The sequence below is a fragment of the Uloborus diversus genome, chromosome 5 (assembly GCF_026930045.1).
Source record: "Uloborus diversus isolate 005 chromosome 5, Udiv.v.3.1, whole genome shotgun sequence".
Lineage (NCBI taxonomy): Eukaryota > Metazoa > Arthropoda > Arachnida > Araneae > Uloboridae > Uloborus > Uloborus diversus.
In genome coordinates, this window is record NC_072735.1 from 72,853,698 (window position 1) to 72,877,396 (window position 23,699).

The window sequence follows — 23,699 nt, forward strand, 5'->3', positions numbered from 1 at the left end:
CATTTGGTTCGCCTGTATATTTACAAATAATGGATGATGAATTTCTCACCAATTGGCTATGTTCATTCGCTCTCCCATTCCACGTCATGATAATTTCGTAATTTACTCGTCCATCTTATGATAATTTTGCTCCGGAAAATACTCTTAAAATTGAAATAGAAAATGAACAAAATCGAATTTTTGAAAAATCACTTCGAGGTGCACACCCCCATACTACAAACTAACTTTGTGCCTAATTTCATGCAAATCGGCCGAACGGTCTAGGCGCTATGCGCGACACCGAGATCCAGACATCCTGACAGAGAGACTTTGAGATTTATTATTAGTAACTAGCGGTACCCGCACGGCTTTGCCCGTAGTTGAAAATTAAAAGGTCATTCGGTTCGCCTGTATATTTACAAATAATGGATGATGAATTTCTCACCAATTGGCTATGTTCATTCGCTCTCCCATTCCACGATAATTTCGTAATTTACTCGTCCATCTTATGATAGTTTTGCTCCGGAAAATGTTCTTAAAATTGAAATAGAAAAAGAACAAAATCGAATTTTCAAAAAATCGTGTCGAGGTGCACACTCCCATGCTAGAAACTAATCTTGTGCCAAATTTCATGAAAACCAGCCGAATGGTCTAGGTGCTATGCGCGTCACAGAGATCCAGACATCCAGACATCCTCCAGACAGAGAGACTTTGAGCTTTATTATTAGTAAAGATAAAGAAGATTATTATTACTTTTAAAAAAGAACCGAATTTAAAATAGAATCTAAGTAGAGAAATCAATCTACTATTTTTACAGTAATTGTAACCTGTTCCAAATGGTGAAGAAAAATCTTTAAACACTATTGATACTGTAAGCAAATACCGAGCAGTTCAGTTACTGCATCCATAGGCTTCAGTTTCGAACACGGGTTGGGCTCGTCAGTCTGGAGTAGTCACAGCAGAGCTGAAGGTAAAGAACCTTATACAAAAGCTGAATATACTATATCTTAGCATCATTTTGAAGTCGATGCAAAGTTATAATTTTAGTATAAAACACCATGCATGATGCATGTTTGATAGCACTATTATGTATTCCAATGTTATTTTATGAGAAGTAGGAATTATTACTAACTCAAGATCCATTTGATTTATAAAAGGGTCGTTCCCAAAATTGTAAAAGTATTTTTTTTCTGAAAGAGCATGTTTAAAAACATATGATCTGATCATTTTTTAATTAAATTGACTAAGTTTAATAATTTTTAAAAATTACTGTATTAGGTGCACTTTCATTGTTTTCGCTTCTGCCGATGACATCACAAATGATGAAATGCCATTCACTGATGCCATTCACAGAGGAAAAATATTTAATTAGCTTCTTTGCTCACATGTGTTGGCAACGATATGGTTGACAGCAAGCGTAGAGAGCAATATTTAATTCGCTTCTTGATTATCATAACGTGGAAACGCGGCAGACAGATGCGCCAAAATACATTATTTTTGACGTCATAAAGACCACGCCTTATTTTCAAAATCGGACATTTAAAAGAATTAATTAAACATTAAGCGTTGGAAACATGAAAGCTTTTTTCTCGCTCCATGTTTTTTTTCTTTTTTTTTGCTTATTCTATCAATATTAGTCACGGAAAGTAGTACTTTTGACCGAAGAAAACAACCCCATTGCAATTTATTTAGGTTTACATACGTTTTTATCTAAACCTGTCAGGGCCAATGTCAAAAATTATATTTGTAAGTAGTATTCTGACTGTATTAATGCTGTTTAAAGAATGAATGTTATGTTTTTCTCTTTAGATCAATTTACAATTTGTTTGTGAGTGGCAGTTTGACTTTTTTCTTTCAATTTGTTCTCAAACTTGGTTCTGCGAGGTGGAGACGGGAAATAAGTTTACCCCGTTGCTGTGGTCAAAGTCGCGCATGAAAGACAAAATAGATTGAGACATTGAAAATAAGCCATAACTTACTTTTTACACATAAGTACCAAACACGTTTAGACATTTATGATACTGCTTGAAAAGCTTCAAAAATTAAAAATTCTGGGCTTTGCATACGGAAGAAGCGTTTAAGAACTCGTGGGACTTCAGCTATGTTTCCAAAGCGTCTTCCACCGAGTCACTTGGTGTGAGATCAGGACAATGTGGCGAATGGTGTAGGCGTTCCCAACCCAGGGCAGCAATGTGGTTTTGCGTTGCCGTTGCCGGGTGTGGTCTCGCATTAATATCCAATATCAGACCGCCAGATCTGAGAAGGCCGGACCGCTGTGTCCCATGCTATGTCGTCCATAGCCGGGCAACAACGTTTCGTCCGTATACAAATCCTTGATGTCTTCATGGAGGGCTTTTTAAAGTTTATCAAGCGGTATGACAAATGTCGCAACGTGCTTTGTTTCTAGTGTCGATAAATAAAGAGGCGTCGTATCTTTCATGTTTACTTATATCGTTTGACTTTCATGCACACATGTCAGCAGCCGATAGAGGTAACCCTCATACATTCTTAGATGTAATGCATAAAGTTTTATCCCTCAATGCATTCAAGAGGTGGTCATTAAAATGGAGGTTCACAAATTTCGAAAATTAAATATGTAAATGCGACGTTACACAAGCTACTCTTTAATGTATATATTTAAAAAAAATCAATTAATTAATCGATTTTTGAGGCAAACAAATCAATAATATTTTCAACGAATTTATGTATGCTATTTATCATACATTTTGCAATTGAAAGAACGGTTACAGCGCTTCGCCCACACAATGAGATGACATCTTCCTCCTGCTCGGTTATTGTCTATTCCAGTCTGATGAGTCGATAACAAGGACGAAACTGCAGTCTCTGGATGGCATAACCGAGTTTTCGGAAAATACTACTATGTACTGCGCTGCTAAGTGCAAAAGTCGTATCTGCATCTGAGTTCAAAATGAGAAACTGCTTTTTAAAATTTTACGCCGTCACATATTTGATTCAGAACAGTCTTTTTAAGATGTTTTCTTAAAAAATACTTCTCACTCACAAATGATCATAAAATATTGCATAAAGGGTGTTTTTGAACTCTTAGGCAAAACTTTAAGGGGGATAGTACCTACACATCTGGACAAACAATATAACGGCAAAAATAAGGGTCCCAAACGTTTTCCGAAGGAGATAAGCGCCATTAAAGTTTAGGGTCCAAAATTTTAAATGATCATAAAAAACGGAAAAATTGATCGATTCGTTTGCGGTTTTCGCTAAAATTATTCTTTTTATCAGTTTTTTCTTGAAGATAAATTTTGAAGATGTAGTTTAAAAAGTGCCGATAAAGGCGCTTTAGAATTTGGAGTAACGAACAACTTTTTTTACCACTATTTTTGAATCTCATTAAATGTTTTTTGATGCTTGGACTCAAACTTAAATTTTGAGCTAAAAATCTGAATTGTTGGGAGTGATTAAGTAGTGAAAACTGAACTGTCTTCAAATGCTAAAATACACTTTGTCACAAAAAAAAAAAAAAAAAAAAAAAATGTATGCATCAAGAAGCTGCAACCAACAAATTCGACAGGAATGTAGTTTGATAAGAGATGATTTAAATGTCGTCGCCAGTGATGAAAGAGTAAGCGCGCTATGCGTATCAAGATGCGCAGATACGTACGATTTAAGGTTTAAAAGCTTGGTTCAAATGGCACTTCAAACGAAACTAGAGTTGTAAGGACGCTATTGTGACTAGGACGACCTTTTAGAGGTATACGAACAATTGCTGGCCTTTTTAAAGGGACGTACAGTAGGTCTCTGAGAAGCAGGTTGTTTGTACGCGCGTATCTGCCACCACCTCGTTCGGAGCGATATGGTAGCAGCTTAGTGTAGGTAAAAATAAATGAATTGCTCCATTGCGGTCGGTTAAGGCATTCTAGAAACAGAAACGAGCGCGAAGATCGCACATCATAAGAACGGCCACAACCGTATCAACAAGGTCGCTAACATTAGTTCCATGCCGTTTAACGCCTTTCGAGAAACTGATAGTATCAAGAAAAACAATCTTCAGTAGACTGAAAGACGCTGGTATCTCGAACCGGTGCGGCGTCCATTGCGATGGATTGGATTTTCGTCGTTTGGATTTTCGCTGCACTTAATTAACTGGGTTGTGGGACTGGAGGCATATTATCTTCAACAATGAATCCCGATTTAGTGCCAGTAGTCATAGGTAACCTATTTCACTCCATACCACGCCGTGTTTTGTCTTGTATAGCTGCTAGAGGTTACAACTTACGGTTTTGTAACATTTACTTGTATTGTATCATAACTTTTTAATAAAACATTCTTTTGTTCTGAATTTGTAAGCATTTCCTTATCTTGTCATAGGCCTCATCCATTTTAAGTTTCGTGAAAATCGCTCGTTTCCTTCTGGGTTAAGGTAGTTTTTTGTGACAGAGTGTATTTCAACTTCTGATGACAGTTCAGTTTGCGCGATTTAATCACGCCCAATGATTCTGATTTTCAGCTGAGTCCAAGCATTAGAAAACATTTAATGAGATTCAAAAATAGCCGTAAAAAAATTGTTTGTTACTCCAAAGTCTAAAACACCCTCTATCGGCATTTTTCAAACTGCATCTTCAAAATTTATTTTCAAGAAAATACTGATTAAAAGAATAATTTACTTTTAACCTCAAACAAATTGACCGATTTTCCCGTTTTTTTATGATCATTTGAAATTTTGGACTCTAAACTTTAATAACGCAGATCTCCTTCGGAAAATGTTTGGGACCCTTATTTTTGCCATTATATTGTTTGTCCTGATATGTACTATCACCCCTTAAAGTTTTACCCAAGAGTTCAGAAACACTCTGTGTAGGTAAAATCTTTATCTTTACTAATAATAAAGCTGAAAGTCTCCCTGTCCGGATCTCTCTCTGTCTGTCAGGATCTCTGTGACGCGTATAGCCCCTAGATCGTTCTGCCGATTTTCATGAAATTTGGCACAAAGTTAGTTTGTAGCATGGGGGTGTGCACCTCGAAGTGATTTTTCAAAAATTCGATGTGGTTCTTTTTCTATTCCAATTTTAAGAACAAAATTATCATAAGATGACGATTAAATTACGAAATTATCATAACGTGGAACCATAACATGGGCACAAGCCAATTGACGAGATACGAAATTATCATAACGTGGAACCGTAACATGGGTACAAGCCAATTGGCGAGAAAAATCACCATACATTATTTGTAAATATACAGGCGAACCAAAAGACCTTTTAATTTTTCTATTACGGGCAAAGCCGTGCGGGTACCACTAGTATACTATAAAGAACTACCTGGTGACCGTAACTCAATTTTGATAAAAGGGGCAGATACGACTTTTGTGCTTAGCACGGCAGTGTATTTCTGCCTTAGCCCAGGCTTAAGGACGGTAACTTACTGCTTATATCTCCTTAATTCTCAATGATTTTTTTTACATTATTTAACAGTATTTATATTTGTAAATATTTTACCAGTAGTTTTATGTGCTAATACTATAAGAATGGGAAACATTTTACTTACGGCATATGATATCCAGAGTGCACATTGTGATTAAAGGAACAATGTCAAGCCAGGCGTTATCACAACTGAGCCGAGATAGTTTTTCTGTCAGTACTTTAGAGTGTTCGTCAAATACAGGAACGAAGTCTTCAAGCACCTTAAAGTGGAATGCAGGTGTCAGGAACTTTCTTCGAATTTTCCACTTTTCTCCTTTGCTGTATAACAAGATCAGGTTGTTAATACAGTAGGCCCTTTTTTTTCGCGGGGTCATTTTACGCAGATTTTTTAAATTTTTCTAATAAAATCTTTAAATTCAATGGGGTCGTTTCCAATATTTTAAAAGTACTTTTTTCTGAAAGAAAATGCTTAAAAACATAGGAGCTAACCATTTTTTAAATAATTTGTTTGTTTAATATTTAAAAAAAATTCTTAAATCGGTGATTTTTATTGTTTACATTTCTTGCCGATGACATCACAAATGATGAAATGCCATTCTGTGTTGCCATTCACAGAGCAAAATATTTAATTCGCATCTTTACTCACGTCTGTTGGCAACGATATGATTGATAGCAAGCGTAGAGCCCAATTTTAATTCGCTTCTTGATTATCATAACGTGGAAACGCGGTACAAAGATGCACCAAAGTGCATCATTTGTGACGTCATCAAGACTACGCCTTGTTTGAAAAATCGGGCACTTTAAAAAATTAATTAAAAAAAAAAAACTGTTGGGAAAATGAAAGAATTTTCTTGGTCCATGTTTTTTTTTGCTTATTCTATCAATTTCAGTGACTAAAAGTACTACTTTGACTGAAGGAAACAACCCCATTGTGAAAAATATTTTTGATCAAGTAAACGAGTAAATCCTCGACATAAATACAGTTGTAGTCAGTTGTGACTCTGAATAGGAATAGGAATAGGAATAAACGAGTAAATAAAAGGATTAATGGATAAATGAAAAGATAATAAATAAATAAAGTAATAAATAAATGAATTAATTAATTAATGTGCGAGGAAAAATAAATGAGTGAATGGAATAGTAAATGAATGAATAAATTAGTGAATTATTAAATTAAGGAATGCAAATAAATTAATAAAAGATTACGTGAGTGACTTAGTAAATGTTTGAATAATTAAACGAAATGAACTATTTCACTTTGCCCCGAATGCACTTGGCTATTTTTACAAAATATTTAAAATACAAATAAACTTAATATTAACTAAATACATACTACACTGAATATTAGTAGGTCTCAATTAATATTTAAAATGTAAATAAGAAGAACTTCATAATTTGATAGTAACAAAAACTATTTTTGACTTCCAACAAAATATTATAGTTTGAGTATCAATTTTTAAAACTGCTGGTATTATCATGTGTTTTGACCTTCAGAGAAAACTTTTTCCTGACTGAAATAGACTACACGTGTTACTCCATTGTTAAAATATTGCCAGATAGGTGGCCCTATTTCACTTTGCCCCACATTCCCCTACTATCCCTTGCATCAACGCAGACGAGAGGTTTTCCTTCCATTTGCAGAGTTTATCTCGAAATTTTAAATTTTGATTCATACATCCCTTTTTCTTCTCATTGCCGTATTTGACTAAACCCTTCGGATGCAACTTTTGTTTTCTTGAGCAATCAAGACGATTGCTTTGTTATCTCACTTTGGCCTCAGATGTCGTAAGGAGTTACATAATTTCCTTTTGGATTGATGGTCACATGAATTTTCCTTGAATGTCTATTCGAAAAATAATCGCAAAAACTTGATTTCTATGTCAAAACTCATCGATAATCCAACACTATTTTTAATATAAAAAAATAAAATTTTGTTAAGAACTTCGATGGTTTTGAAAAACCAACCAATCGATATTGACACAGAAAAACCTTTATATTAAGCAAAGAAATCCGATTCTTATTGTAAAATTCGCTTGAGTTAAGCCTCGAGTAAACACGGACGATTTGTAACTATGACGACGGAAATAAATCTCTCTAAATAGATGTTAAAAACAGCGAACTAGACTTATTCTCGTCATCATGGTAATCTGAAAAATCCCAGGAACATAACAAACGGTGAGATGAGGTAACAAAGCAATGCGTCATTGCACAAAAAAGTAAACAAATAACGAATAACTTTTTTTGCTCATAATAAAATTACGGTGACTCAACAAAATTTGAAAGAAAGTTATTTGCATTTAATAATTTATAAAATAAACTTAAATTTATACGATTGATATGTTCCGTAGTGTAATCTAAAGGTTTAGAAATCCGTAGAAACAGTTTTAGTGTAACGATATTAATTTTAAATTCCTGAACTTAGTTTTAAATAACAAAAACCAGCAACCATGTTGCTGATAGCTATCTGTAAATTGGTTTTCACTGCAATTGCAATCTTGATGCTGAAAAGTATTGTTCCAGGGAAATATTTCATCATATTCTACATACACTCACCCAGGAAAATCTAGGTATTCTCGATTGCATCCCGTTTTAAGCATTTTGTAAGAATAGTTAAAGAGTGTAGAGACTCGGGTGGACAAATTGACTGGGGCAGTTAATGTTGATCAATCACGAATTTCTTATTATCCTCACTTAACCAAAGTTGATGTTGCTCTGATTTTTCAGATTGCCATGACGCAATGGTTGTTTTCAATATTTGTTTCGAGAGCGAATTTTCTTAGTCTAGCTACAAATAACCTGCTGTTTGCTTTCATTTATATTTTTCCCTGGGTTTGACTCAAGCAGACTTTACATTAAAGAAAGTTTTTTTTGTGTGTAAAATTACGTTTTTTCATGAAGAACACTTTTAAATAGCAAAGTTTTATCTAAGTACAAATTTTCCAGATTACTTATTCCCATCATATATTTTTGATAAGAAATAAAAATACGTACGCTGCAAATAATCTTTATGATAAGTGTACTGGTATCTTTATTATCGCATCCTAGTCACCATTTATTTTTTGTTGGCAGTGCCTCGTACTACCTATTCTAGAAAATCGCCTGTCATAATATGAAATGTACAAATTTCTTCAACATTTTCATTTCATTACATTTGTAGAAACAAGAAACCTATCGAGTAAGTAGGTGGTAAATCTTATCGCAATTCGTGATTGTGATAAACATAATTTAAATTAAAGACATCAGAATTCAAATAAATGCTGGATTCTGGATGTTGAATTTATTACATTTTAAACTTTTCCCCAATTGCCTCAGTGGCAAGTTAAGGTAAAGTGAAATCAATAAACAATCCTGATTGTTCGGAAAAAAAAATGCATAATGGAGATTTGACATAGTCGACGGCCCCACTTGGATCTAATAGGCCGTGACAATAGCTGAAACTCATGGCAACAAAGAGGGCGCTACAGGCAATAGGATCTCTATCCCTGTTTTCCATTCTTACTTCTTACAATCAAAATGTCCATTGATTGATGTATACACAGGTTTGGGTTCAGCGCCTCTTGCGGCCAAAATGTGCGACACATGAAGTTTCGCATTTTTCGAGAATTTCAAGAGCGGATCATTTTAGGCTACTAGTTGCATCGGTTTAACACACAAAAGTCATAAATTGTCAAGGCCCGTAAGAATCAAGTGGGGCCAAGAATAGTCATAAAAGAGAAAGATTTATTTCAATATAGCTACACGATAATACTAATGCTAACCTTGTAAGTAATCCTGTGCCAAGCCATGGATGTAGGAACTGATATTCTGTCGATTTTTCTGTTATTATTGTACTGCTGAGTACTACCTAAATCAGGGAAAAAATAATAAATGAAAAAATAGCAGAGAAAATATATATTTTTTTTCAAAATTTGCATAGTCGTCAATGAGTTCTTGTACCAAGATAAGACATACCTATAAAAGACGTACCTATTAATGGAAAATGTTTGACTATTACACTGCCTCATTTATAAATTTATTCAATTGCATTTTTAAGTGACTGTTTTGAATGAAAAAAAAAAAAAAAAAACGAGCGCGGAACTTTTTATTGATCTTCATGGAACTCTGGATTTCCGAGGAACGCAATTTTTAAGGAACTATGTATTACTAGTGAATTGTAATTGTTAAAAAAGGAAGTACAGTGAAATCTGTCTATAACAATACTGTCTAATAAACCTGTCTATAACGATGTTTTCGTTGATCCAAGCAAAATGTCAGCGCAAATAATCAAACTGTCTATAACGATAACCTGTCTATAACAATATGTTTTTTAGATCCCAACGGTATCGTTGTAGACAGGTTTTACTGCAATGTGTTTTCCATTGTTGAAAACTTCGAAGGGTTATGTAACTTGTTGATGTTGGTGTTTTTTTCCATTTAACAAAAGTTCATTTAATAAAAACCTTCCCTCGCGAAAGTAAAATTAATTTTTCGCTATGTGTATGAGTTGAAGAGAAACAACGTATCGAATAATATAGTCATTGTTCGTGTCGGCGCTAAACAAGAAAATAGTCACCAAAAATGTCGGCATCTAACCGAATTCCATACTGATGCATTATAAATTCTGCTTGGCATCTTTCCGTTTCTTAAATCGTTTGTTAGAAATGTGGTATTAATGAATGCATGAGTAATGGCGGGTAGTAAGCTTGTAAAAGACAAATATCAGTGTATCTTTATCTTTATTAATAATAAAGCTGAAAGTCTCTCTGTCCGGATCTCTGTCTGTCAGGATCTCTGTGACGCACATAGCGCCTAGACCGTTCGGTCGATCTTCATGAAATTTGTCACAGCATTAGTGTGTAGCACGGGGTGTGCACCTCGAAGCGATTTTTCGAAAATTCGATTTTGTTCTTTTTCTGTTCCAATTTTAAGAACATTTTCCCGAGCAAAATTATCATAAGATGGACGAGTAAATTATCGAAATGGACGAGTAAATTATCATAACGTGGAACTGTAACATGGGCAAGCCAATTTGCGAGAAATTCATCACACATTATTTGTAAATATACAGGCGAACCAAAAGACCTTTTAATTTTCTACTACAGGCAAAGCCGTGCGGGTGCCACCAGTTGTTAAATAATAGAGCTTACGCCTAATGCATAACGCATAACACGATATAAATACGTTCTCGAAAATATTCAAATCGCTTTCTTGTTTGTTCAGCTATTTAAAGAAAGAAACCATCTGCAAAACACATCGATTCGAATTCGGTAGTTTTTATCGAGAAGTGTCTAAATTATGATGATACATAAAATCAGATTCAGGGCGAGCTCATTTAATCCATCTTTTTAATTATTAAGGGGACCAAGACGTTCTCGGCTCAAAAAATCGAGGAAAATTGGTTACTTTTCAAACCTGTATATCTTTTTATAAACTAATTATTCAAAAGTAAAACTTTTTCTACTGTTTTTCCATACTATAAAGAGCATATTAGTGTTATTTAAAACTTTCACCCATTAAAAATTATTTTTAAACATTGCCTGAACTAACATATTGTTTTTTCGAGAACAATATAATCGATACACAGTTAGGTACACTTTTCTCAAAAATGGCATTAAATCTTACCTTGAAACTTTGTCTGTACCTTTAAAACAGTGCAACTGATGATGAGAACCTCATTTTAATTTATTTTTACCAATTGAATTTTTTTTAAAAATTTCAGAGTATAAAATTCAAAAATTGTCAAAATTTTCATCATCAAATTGTGCTTGTACAAAAAATATTCAGCAAGATTTCCAAAAATTTTAGGTTTACTAGGAGCATGTGCATACTATAAATAATTGTACCAAGTTTCAAACATATCCTAGCAGAAGAATTTCTTTAAAGTGTACCTAAGCGTCAAAAAAACACATTTCGAGAAAACTGGCGAAAACAGTTTTTACCCTTATATATTCCTTTATTGCTACATTTTATTGCTTCTATGGTCTATATTTAATTAAATGCATTGTTTTAAACTGATAAGACATGATTTTAAGTTTTATTTTGTTGTTATAGAGATTTATTCAGCAGATTTTTAGTTTCACCTCTACTTCGCGTCATCGAATAAACATGGGTTTTGTGAATTGCAGTACACATCTGACTTGGAAACTTGCCAAAAACCTGGCATTTCAGGTTTATTAAAATATTGGTGAAATACAAACAATTGTATTAAACTTTAAACAAGTGCCGAAATGTAAAATATGTATCTAAACATAAGAAAATTACTTCAAAAGAAAAAAAAATTAAAACAGTCATAAACTGCACATTGTTCAGATTATGGGGCTTCAGAACTGTCCTGCTCCATAGTCGGTCTGGTGCTTTACTATAAGCGTATCAGAAAGCTTTTTTGAACTTCGCTTGCGGTTGTAAGCTTCTTTGAATAATGTTTGAACTTTCATTTCCGCTTCACGGCACCTAACTGTATCCACACTGTGAAGGGCTCTTTGCATATTATGTCCTGGAGCTATGCCCATGCTTTCAAAAACTTCTGTTCGACTGAACACGCCATCATTAAAACAGATGACTGCATCCAATACCCCAATTTTCAAGACTGTGAATCCAACAAATTGGGTTTTGGGCAATCCTTCCCAAATGAGGCTGTTAAAACTTTCATTTGGATTTTGAGTACGTCCATGCATGCACTTTTCAAGGAGTTTTTTTATCAGCCAAGCTTCTGTAAATTGGCTTGATTGCCAACATTACAGGCTCCGGCAAAGAGTGCTTGTGAACATAGGTTCCTCCAGTTTCCTTCGCTTTGTTGAATTTACACCACGTTTCTGGTCCTACAGGACAGAGTCCATGTTGAGGATTTTCATCAGTCGACAAACTGTGGAAGTATGTCGCCCACACTGCTTTTATCATGTCATTTACTGACTTAGATGCATTTTGGCGAATAGCTGCACCATAATATTGCTGCAGTAATCTTATCTTGTCATCAGTAAGACGACCACGACCGGAAAGAGATTTGCCATCAGATAATGTTTTGCCTTTCATATCAGTTCGTAATCGTCTTAATCGCGCTCCCATCCTCTTTTGAACATGTCCAATGCACTCCAATTTTTCCACTTGAACGTCATTTCCATACACGTTTGCGTCCAAAACATTCATAAAGCCTTTTGAGTCTCCGTCACCCAAGTAACCGATGTATCTCACATTCCTAGTTTGTAACGAGCGACGAAAGATATTTAAAACACCTTCAACTTCCATCTCACCACTGTATCCTTCAAAATTCTTTTCACAGTCGTGATCTTTGTTGCTTTCCTGTTTGCAATAAAAGCAATATTTTGTGAGGCATTCAATGTCAATAACTTTTCCGGTGTCTAAAGAAGTCGCACATACAACACCATTCAGCGATGTGTGCCCCCTTTTTTGCCATGTACCATCAAATGCTGCAACTATGTCTTTATTGCCATTTTGCAATTTAACCGCCTCATTTGCAGCTTTAATCATAGAATTATTGCCAACTATTGAAAGGTGATTCACAATCGTTGAATTGAGGCGTTCAAATTTTGAAGGTGGGGGCGGCAAGTTCATTATACCACACAAAATCTGTGCTGCTTTTTCGCCTCTTCCAATACAGCGAAGTCCATACACCAGTCTAACATTTATGTCATAACTGTTTGACGAAATGCTTGACGTCATGGAACTTGTTAAATTGTTACAGTTTTTGCAAAGTAGTACTAAAAACACGTAACTTTAAACTTGCTCTCCAGCCATAAACTTTGTCCTTTATAAACTGCATAGTAAACTGATGTATGTTTTCCAAGCTGTGTGATTTTTTTTGACTTCTACTTTACTTTGTTTACATCGTCCCTTTTTCGCTACATGCTATTTTAATCTACGCTAATTCTATCTGTTTTTTGCTAATTCTATCTATTTAACTTGCAAAATTTATTTGTTGTAAGTATTAAAAATTGCAATTAGTATTTCACTTCGCAGTTTTGTCATGGCTCGTTTAAAAAAATTCGGCAAAAAGAAGTTCTATGGAAATCAGCATTGTTCACGAAGAAAAGAGGTATCGAACTTGGAACAGCAAAGTGCTGATCAAAAGAGTGCATCGGGTAAAAAAATCAATTTGGATAAAAGTGAAACAGATAAAAAGATTTATGTGAATGACTGTAATATAATTATTGAATTAAATATTCTTCGTCATTTAATAAACAATATAAGCAAATGCAAGAACTGCAGCTCGGAAAATTGCTTTGATGTTTATGAAGCAGTTGACAGCAGGAAAGGTTTGTCTTCTAACTTGGAAATACATTCGGAAGTAGTGGAGACAATAAAAATAATGATCAATTCTATGACGAAGTAACCTTCTAAATATGAAATAAGAGATGGAAGGGACATAAAATATGTATTCAATTTTGATTTTTAACACTAGGATCTTGGATATTTTGTAGTAAAAAAAAATTAAATGTAATATATTTTTAATTCTAACTTAAAAAAAAACATTTTCCACAATGCTGCATTTTAATTTAACATACAAAGCGTAAAAATACGTCTGATTAAATTTTTGAGTCGTATTTCTAATTTTCTTTGCGTAAAAAATGCATTAAGAAATATCTTTGCTTACACGAGCAGGTGTATTAAAAGCTGAAGCTGAAGAACATCACAAATAGATTTTATCCGTCATAAAATGCGAAAAAAAAAAAAAAAAAAACCCACCTTTTTTTGTTAGTTACCTTAAGTTTGGTTTTGTTGATTTTGTATGTCATGAAACAAAATTTACTTTAGTTAGAAGAGAAGAAACATCAGCTTAAGCAATAAATAAATACCTTTGTGCCGAGGAATAACAGGAAATATCCAACATTGTTTATTACAAATAAACAGATTACAGAAATCTTTTCTTTCTTTAATCGCTTATTTGTGCCAAACAATTTGTTTATTTGTGCTAAACAACGTTGGATATTTCCTGTTAAACATCAGCTTGTTAATGTGAATGCGAAATAACGAAAATTGGTCTCATGTTTTAAAAGTTTCACGACAAAGCAGCCTAAAAAGAGCATTTATGTTATTTCGGGTAATCCGAACACAGAACAATCCGTAAACAGAAACTGTTTTAAAAGCATATTCATATTACATATAGTTGCTTTAATCATTATTAAAAATTGAAATTAGAGTAAAAAGCAACTTTTATGTTTAAAAGTATGTATAGTTAAATGTTGCAAAACATACATTATATTAAATTAAATAGGATGTATTAAATTAAATAGGAATAAATTCAAACCTGGCTGGAAGGTTTGACTGAAGTCAATCCTTCCAGCCAAGCACGATTAAGGTATATGCGGTCCCACGGCCAAACATTTTTTTGTCACTCGTATTCAACTCTTATGAACACAATCTTGCACAGGGAACCAGGAATGCCTACTACTCCAGGGGTGCGAAGAGCAGAAGCACTTGACCAAACTATTTGTTTGGGCGCCGAACACCACACCCCTTAAGGAGACGGAAAGGAATTAATTAAAGGAATTTTCTTTCTCTAATTTTATTTTTTTCTTCCTTAAATAATAGAAAACGCTGATTTTTCCATTGACTTGAGACGTGGAGCATTAAGTTCAGCTTAGCTGCTAAATTCACCATGTATTATGAAAATGTTTAAATTTAAAAAAAAAAAAGGATTATGTTATGTGTTATTAATATTTAATGAAACTAAAAATTACTTTCATCATTTAAAATAAACAAACTACACTTTATGCTTCTATAATAAGATATTCTTTCTTATACAGGTATTTACAAGATTAAAAGAATTTTGCTTTTATGTAAGTTATTTATTTATTATTATTTTGTCTGTACTCATTCGTTACAGTAGAAAAAAATACCTTAATTACGAAGTTTATATTTCCCTCCCACAAAGTATACATTTTTGGCTAAAGAAATCTGCAGCTCATTTTTATAAGGGTAGTGTGGTAAAAGTGTTTCATTAAGATAAGTTTTTACAGATTAGAACTTTAAATCTGTTTTGTATTTGAGGACCTATTCCATGACCTATTTGCCCTGAAGACTATTAGGCCTTTATTAAAAACTCGTGAAAATAAGGGGGGAAAGAAAAAAAAAACTATGCTGTTTTTTATTATGCGAATCTGCGGCTGAAAATGATATTTCATGATGTGATGTTTCTTTCATTATATTTGTGATTGTCAAACAGAAAAAACACACGTAATTCTGCTTAACATAGAGGTTGTTTCAAAAGCGAAGCGTACGGCTGAAAAAGTAGATATCACCAAAAAAAAAAAAAATGATTTTACGAAAAATTCAAATACAAAAAGATATCGGAAACAATAACTTTTCCAGTATTGCTTAAACCATTTAGGGGACCATTTTGAAACTCTGTCTGTCTGAAGTTGTGGGCTTACCCAGGTATTGCTACGTAAAAATCGTGCAAAAATAACGCATTTGCGAAAAAATTGGAATCGCAGATACCTGCCTTTACAGCTACATGTTTCAAATAATCAATTACTTTTAGTGCGGAATATTTGCTTCACTCTAGTTCAGAGAGGGTGTTTTTTTTTAAGACGTGCTTTATCAAACAATAATAGAACACGTGGCTATGATTTTTGTGACTACTAAATCCAAAAGTTGTTAATGTGCCGACGTAAAATGGCGGAAAATCGACCAAGTGATGAACAATTTACGTCAATGCATGTTTTTCATTTTCGATCGGGTGTTAATGCGACGGTTTCAACAAAGATAATCTGTGATGTGTGTGAAGACGTATTGGAAATCAATGAGTACTTATGCTGCTTTAGAACATTTATTAATGGTGTTTTAGGCTTGTCTGAGAGCGATCAAAGTTGAAGTCCTGTAGAGTTTGATATTGATACTTTTAAATTAAATAATGTAAACGCTCTTCAGGATACTTGGTGAACAGTTCTAAGACATCTCTTAGAACGAATGATCGCGAGGTTTATAGACAGGGCATGTGGGTTTCACATCTTTTGTCAGAGATGAATACACTGTAAAAACGATTCAGAAACGTTCCTGGAAAATAATGGGCAGCTGATGTGCCCACTTTCTTCGAGTCACATATCTTACAAAAGCCAGGCACGTTTTCCACTAAAATTCAGTAACCTTCCTGAAATTATCGTGGAAACCTCCTTAAATATTCATAAATCTTCCTGTTTAAAGCCAGTCTTGTCTCTGGAACTTTACATTATGATATAATAGCTTGGTACTTTCCTGCATTTTCAGGAAAGCTTCAAAAGCAGTATCGTAAACATGGCCACAGATAAGAGAGAATTCCAATCAAGTACCTAGAATGTTACTCGCCTGCAATTCTTGCAAAGCCACGTAGTCTATAAACTGATTTGCGCCCTTTGGACGCCTTATCAGTCTAGACCGGCCGCTGTCGAACTCAAGCCGATATACTTTATAAAGACACTTAGTTAATCTTTAAAACTGGGAGCTAAAAATATTTTTTACAACAGTAAGATGTCTGAATTCGTGCGACTCGTAGCAATTCAGGAAACTTTTTGGCGATGATACATGATCTTTCCAGGAAGTGGATAAAAACCACTGAAATCCCGGAGCGTTACACAGAAATACTCAGTAACGTTTCAGAATTTTTTTTACAGTGTAGAGAGAACAACGGCGTAAAATTTGGCAACTTTACGAACGAAGACAGCAAAACTGAGAAATTTTACAGCGTCTTTCATGGTCCCCAGAAAAAACACCATCCAATTTTCATTTGTTCTGAACCTTAGAACATTCTCTAAGGAATAAAAATTTTAAAGTACCGATGATGTGCGAATTTACTTAGAGTTATGTTTCTTCAAAGGAAACAAAATTTTTAGTTTGAGACATCGGAGAGATGGCAAAAGAGCTTAGATCATGACAGAGAGTACATAATAAACTCTAGATAAAATCAATGTAACTAAATTCATTTTTGTATTTTTCTGATGAAATAATTGATAATTTGTGGGTACCCCTTTTACCGTACGTTACCATCTGGTAAAAGTTATGAACCTCAGATTAAAAACCGTAATTAAGAAAACTACTTACTGAATCCTTACTAATATTACATATGCGAAAGTGACTTTGTTTTTTTTTGTTCTTTACCATTTCACGCCTAAACTACCCAACCGATCGTATACACTTTGTCATGGGTGCCAGGGTGGACATAGGATACCTTCGATTTAGAAAAAAAGTATTTCATGATTTTTACTAATATTGCGGAATAAAATGCAAATGCGTACATTGAAAAAAGGGGGAGAAACGAGCATAATTTGCTCTAATTATAAAAAAAAGGTAATTTTTAACAACAAAAATATTTTTTTAGTTCACTTATTCCGATTGCACTTAACGCATTTTAGGCACACAACTAGAGTTAGTGCGTTAGCTGTACGTCACATTCAAATGGTAAAGAAACTTAACATCGAATATGAACTAAATGTGTTTCAGACGCTCGCACACGCACCAAGTAATGTTTTCATTAAAGTTAGTCGAACTTTCTGATCTAAAGCTGTAGAGAAACCAAAGCATTCATAATTCTTTCACCTGAATACATTGCATTCAAAAGTAGATTTACTTCGACATGACTTCAATTTCATTATCTTAATATATAAAAATCAATGTCCTGAGATAACATATATATAATATATATAATATATATATATATATATATATATATATATATATATATATATATATATATATATATATATATATATATATCAACGCACAGCCGAAACCGCTGAAGCTTCAGACTTGAAATTTGGCAGGCATGTCCGCATGATTACGAAAGTAACCACTAAGAAAGGATTTTTCGAAATCTCAATTAGTTCGGGAGAAATTAATTAAAACCTCTTAATTTCTGCGAAATTAAAACCTGTCATTGAATTCAAATCCCTTATTTTCGGAGGCTTTCCTCCATTCAAATCATTATTCAGTACTTCATCTCAACTTTTGGTTGATAGCGAACTATAAATTTGATATTGTTTTTGTTTCTCACGTGGTTCTTCGAGGCTTTTCTCAAGTCAAATCATAATGCTTCTGTCTATTGCTTTCATTTTTTCAAAACTAGAAACGAAGTTTTTAAGAACATCATCACATGCGGACTATCTTTTTGAGTTTAGAAGAGTGCAGTTTCCTGTAAAAGTTTGCTTTGCAATAACCATTAATAAGTCACAAGGACAGACATTAAAAGTAGCAGGGAGCGATTTAAGAGAAGACTTTTTTTTCACACGGCCAATGTTATGTAGCTTGCTCCAAAGTCAGTTCATCAGGCAGCTTAATAATTTTAGCACCAGAAAAAAAAAATAAAAATGTTGTATACAAAGAAGTTCTTGCTTAAACATAGGTATATCAATAAAATGTGGATGGCCTGTGTTTGCAAAGATAATCAATACTTTAAAAGGATCGTTAATAACAGTTAAAGATCGGTTAAGGACAAAGGCATATATGTAAGGAGTCCAGGAGCCCCGGGAACCTCCCCAAATTAGAAAAAGTTATAGGTAATAAGTAATTATTATAGGGGATTTTCGAAACTAGGTGCACCAAGCACTGTTAACCCCTGCTAATTCCATTACCCGAGCAATGCCGGGTACGGGAATGCTAGTTCTCAATAAAAGCGGTAAAATCCACACCTCGTAATGATAAACGGCAATTATGTTAGCATTTTCCTTGCAGAGAGTATCGAATGTGCCAGAGAACTGAATAAATGTTGTACAAAACACCGCTTGAGTTCAAGACGTCATATCAAACAAGCATGTTATAATTCCGCCATCACAATATTATTTTCGCAAAACCCATTTATCCCCCTCACGAACCCCCAGGGGTCGCGAACCACCGGTTGTGAACCAATGTTCTAATAACATCCCTAGCAACTACTATCTTTATAGATTTGACTTTAACTTGCCGGCGACTTCTAAGTCACTTATTTTGCCCTCAATATCCAGATATTTTTCTAAAGCTTATTACTGTTTTATTATTTTTCCATTTAATTTTTTTCCGTGTTCTCATCGGTGCTGCGGAATAATTTTAAAACTCCCTAATATTTAGGTGAGTCTTTTTACTTTCTTCTATATCTAATATATAGAAGAAAGTATTGGATTCGTGCAAATTTTCGAATTTCGAATTTTGACGGATTCGAACGTTTTGAGGTGTACTGAGTCCATTTCGACTATTTTTGGAAAATGTCTGTCTGTCTGTGTGTATTTGTGTCACGTCTGTGTGTGACCAGTTTTTTGTGGCCACTCTACAGCAAAAACTACCGCATGAAATCAAACGAAATTTGGTACACATACGTGCCGCTATGTGAACTTGTGCCCATTGGTTTTTGGCGCGAATTCCTCCAAGCGGGGGGGGGGATGGAGCAATGGGACATTTTTTGAGTTGCGCGTGCTTGCTATTCCTCAGGAAGTAACTGGCGGAATCAAACAAAATTTGGTCCATATGTTGCCATTAATAGGAACAGGTGCTGATTCAATTTTGGTGTCAATAACTCAAACGGGGGTTGAGCTATAGAACGTTTTTTTGTCGTCAATTGTGATTGCTGTATCTCAAGAAATAATGAACGGAATGAAAGAAAAATTTATCGGCAAGTAGCCCTTAGTGCCTATAAGAGCTGATTTTATTTTGGTGTCAACAGCTAAAAAGGGGGTAGCGCAATCACCCGTTCTTTTTTTCCATTGTGAGTGCCCTATCTCAAGAAGTAATGCTACGTTCTGGTTGAAATTTGGAATATATGTGAATCCATATGTAAACAGGATGCGGTTCAATTTTGACGCCAGTCGCTTCAAGAGGGGTTGATATTTTTTTTTTTGCGAATAAGAATAGCTTTATTAATGCAACAATACGAAAGATAAATCGTAATAGATTGTCGTCAGCGTATTTCTCGTGATTTTAATTGTATGGAAATGATCGGAAATATTATCTCAATGATTTAAAATTCTAACTGTTGCCATCTTATGTTTGTTAACAAATAAAATATTTGCAATTAATTCAAGCAAGGCTTTTAAAATATCTTTCAATTTTCGCTCTTTGCTTTGCTTTTGCAATTCGGAACTACAGCGCTCGAATACGCTACCTTGCGGGGATTTACAAAACTGCAAATGAAACTAAAACATTGCCACGTTGCGTTCCACGTGTGTCTGTTGACGTAAACACAGGCAGTTTGTTCTGAGTATTTATTAACGCAATCGATGTGTCTTAGTTTGCTTTCAGCTACAGAAATTAATTCGTCCCTTAGTAGTATTCTCGAGCTTCTCAAAATAATGTTAGTTTTCATTATTTCCTTAATAATTGGAGAAAGCGAAAATTCTGGATTAACAAACTTGGATAACGTTATACAAGGTAAAAATTTTTATTGTTTTGTATGAATTTGTAAGAATATTTTTTTTTTTAATCTTAAATTAATTAAACTTACCATATTTTACAGCAGCATTTAGTTGGAATGGACAGTATGCAAAATATTTTCTTGAATATATTATCGTAGAACAAAATGAATAACCGAGAAAGAATTTACTTTATTCCTTTTATTCTCAGCTGAAAGGTTTCGCCAAATTTGTTTAGGGTTATAGTTTTAGTATAGTGCGAGCAAAGTAGCCTTGGCGAGATTTCGCATTTTTAGTGAAACCATTTTTAATTTTTATCATGAGTGGAATAAAATGGTAGTAAGATTACAGAATTCGATAAGTGAAAAGAAATAATGGTCAATCAACTGAAAAGAAAACTACCACCATATATCCGTGAGAATTTTGTTGATGATTTGCATAACATGACACAATTAAATCGTAACTCAGAAATTAGAAAAATCGAAACAGAAAATTTTTAAATTAACCGATTCGGGAATTCGTGAGAAATAACTCAGTTACAAATGGAAAACAATAAGCGCTAGCCAAGCAAGGCAAAAAAGTATCATCTTCTTTCGATAACAATTTGTAATGTCATATTGAATTTTCTAGCATTAATTGTTATTCTTGTCAGGCCACAATTATTATTTAGTTTTATCAAGAATTGATAAATATCGAATTCAACATCGTGGAAATAGCTGCTTAGAACTACGAACTACGTAGTTTGCATTAATCTTTGACGTTTAGTAATGCTTCTTGAATTCTCATTTCTGTCTACGTGGGCCAGAATATCCACAAGACTTTGAAAATTAATTTATAAAGAATAAAGCGAAAAAATCATACGTACGAACAAAAATCACAACACTTTTAGCTTTTTCTTCGTTACCATGTGCGTTTGTTTTAGTTTTTAAGTCCGCCATTAGACAGTGACTTCAGTGCCCCCTATAGTTTGTTGGAGTTGCGAATAACTCAGATATTGGGATGGTCGTCAAGTTTTTGCATGTGTAATTTTCTTTTTGTTGGGAATATTGCTTCCTCATCAAGCATGGGGAGGGATCAGAAAAAAAAAAAAAATATATAGAAGAAAGTTTCGTGATGGCCACAACATACTAGTTTAGTTTTAAATTAAGTTACTTATTACTCCAGCTGACCTACAGATACATTATTTGTTAACTTTTTCATTATGTATGGTTTATTGGTAATACTTTATGTATATATACAGTATTATATTATGTATGCATACAGTATAGCTGGAAAAAATTAATTACTTAATTTTTTGACATGCTAAAATGGAACCTGCGATTTTTGGAATGGAAAACATATCTTATCATTCGGGAACTGAGAAATTTCTTAAAAAATGAACTGTAATTGCTTTATACATCTAAACCCGAATAAAATTTTTTGTTTCATTTCTCATAGGTATATTTTCTTACTTTTAGATCATTTTAGCTATCTTTCCATCGAAGAATATTGCTAATTTATTGAAACATATCGAATGTAGTATGTGAGTACGTCGTGTAGAAGTCACCTGCAACTTTTTCAAATGAACGAAGTCGTTCAAATGACCGAGTTTAATGAACGGATCAAAAGAAGGAACGGTCCTCTGATGAACGGATCATTAAAAAGAACGACATTGCCCACCTCTAATATTGTGAGACTAATCTCCGCATGTAGTCTAATGGCGACAATAGGGAACATTGTTCTTATTTTAAAGGGTGCTTAATTGATGCTATTAGAACTTTTCTGGTAAAGATTTTCGTTCCTATTCCTGACGGAAATTTTCGAGAGAGATCATTGTTATTTGAAAAGGTCAATGAAGTCAAAATTTCTCTTAATGAAGTGATCAATTAAACACCCTTTAATGACTTCATTAAAGGGTGTTTAATTGATGCTATTATACCTTTTCTGGTAAAGATTTTCGTTCCTATTTCTGACGGAAATTTTCGAGAGAGATCATTGTTATTTGAAAAAGCAGATGTCAGTAATCTAATGGAGATTTTAGGGAATGTTTTTCTTTCTCTAATGTGAAGTTTTATGTATGCTTTTATTTAAATGGAAATTTTCAAAAACTGCTCTGCTTACTCTGATTTTAACGGAAGTTTTACTCTGATCTTATGCATGTTTTGAACGGGACCGTTGCCGCTATTTACTGACTTAGAAACTGTTGACTTCTTTTTGATGGTTATTTTAAAAGTTTGATGTTCTCACTCTAAAGGGACATTTTGGGATTGATATTCGAAATTAGAATTTGTAGTGACTACTGACACGATTTTGGGAGTGTTACCTTTGCAATTTTACGTGTATTCTTCTTCATTTATTCAGGAAAAGATGAGTCACGTGATCTCCGTTCCTTACACCGGCAAAAAGTTATACAACAATTTGCATAGCCGGCGTAGTGCCGGGCACCATCTGACGAAGATCGGGTTTTAAGGGAAATTTTGACTTCATTAAAAAACTGTTGACCTTATTCAAGTAGATTTTTTTTTAAAGAATTTGCCCAAGCAAACTTCTTTTCTAATCCTATACATTTTTCTGATTTATATTATGTAGTTCTTTTTCCTTAACTATTTGGCCTCTGCCTGTGTTGGCCATTAACTTGAATTGATCTACAAAATCTACATCAATGCACGCGAAGCCGCGGGTAAAAAACTAGTTTGTTATAAACTCGTTACAGATTAATTCAGAAGCAAATGCAGCACTTTAAATTGTACTAACTCTAAAATCTAGTTTTCGCATAAATTCGTACGATCCTGAGTTATAGAGTTCGTAAAAGCATAATATACAACGTAAAATATTTATATGGTATGTTTTGTATATACTTATGTATGAATAAATAGAAATAACATTGTACTTACTTCTATTGTTTCTGGCTTATAGAAAAATACGATAGGCCTGCTAAGGAGCCATATACGACAGATTCTATAGCGTTCAAACATTAGACACAAGCCACACACTGATTGGAGTATTACTGAAATTATAAAAATTCAGTTTAAAAAAATTCGTATCATATTTTACAAATTAT

General features: G+C 33.8%; 1 protein-coding gene across 1 annotated transcript in view; it reads right to left on the reverse strand.

The window, feature by feature from the left end:
- Positions 1–23,699, reverse strand: part of LOC129222693 (cytochrome P450 4V2-like) — a 108,244-nt gene that overhangs the window by 70,885 nt on the left and 13,660 nt on the right. The window contains exons 3-5 of the mRNA XM_054857225.1: positions 23,533–23,645; positions 9,134–9,219; positions 5,500–5,693 (exon numbers count right to left, since the gene is read on the reverse strand). Of these exons, the coding sequence (XP_054713200.1) occupies positions 5,500–5,693; positions 9,134–9,219; positions 23,533–23,645 (393 nt within the window). The remainder of the gene's footprint in view (positions 1–5,499; positions 5,694–9,133; positions 9,220–23,532; positions 23,646–23,699) is intronic.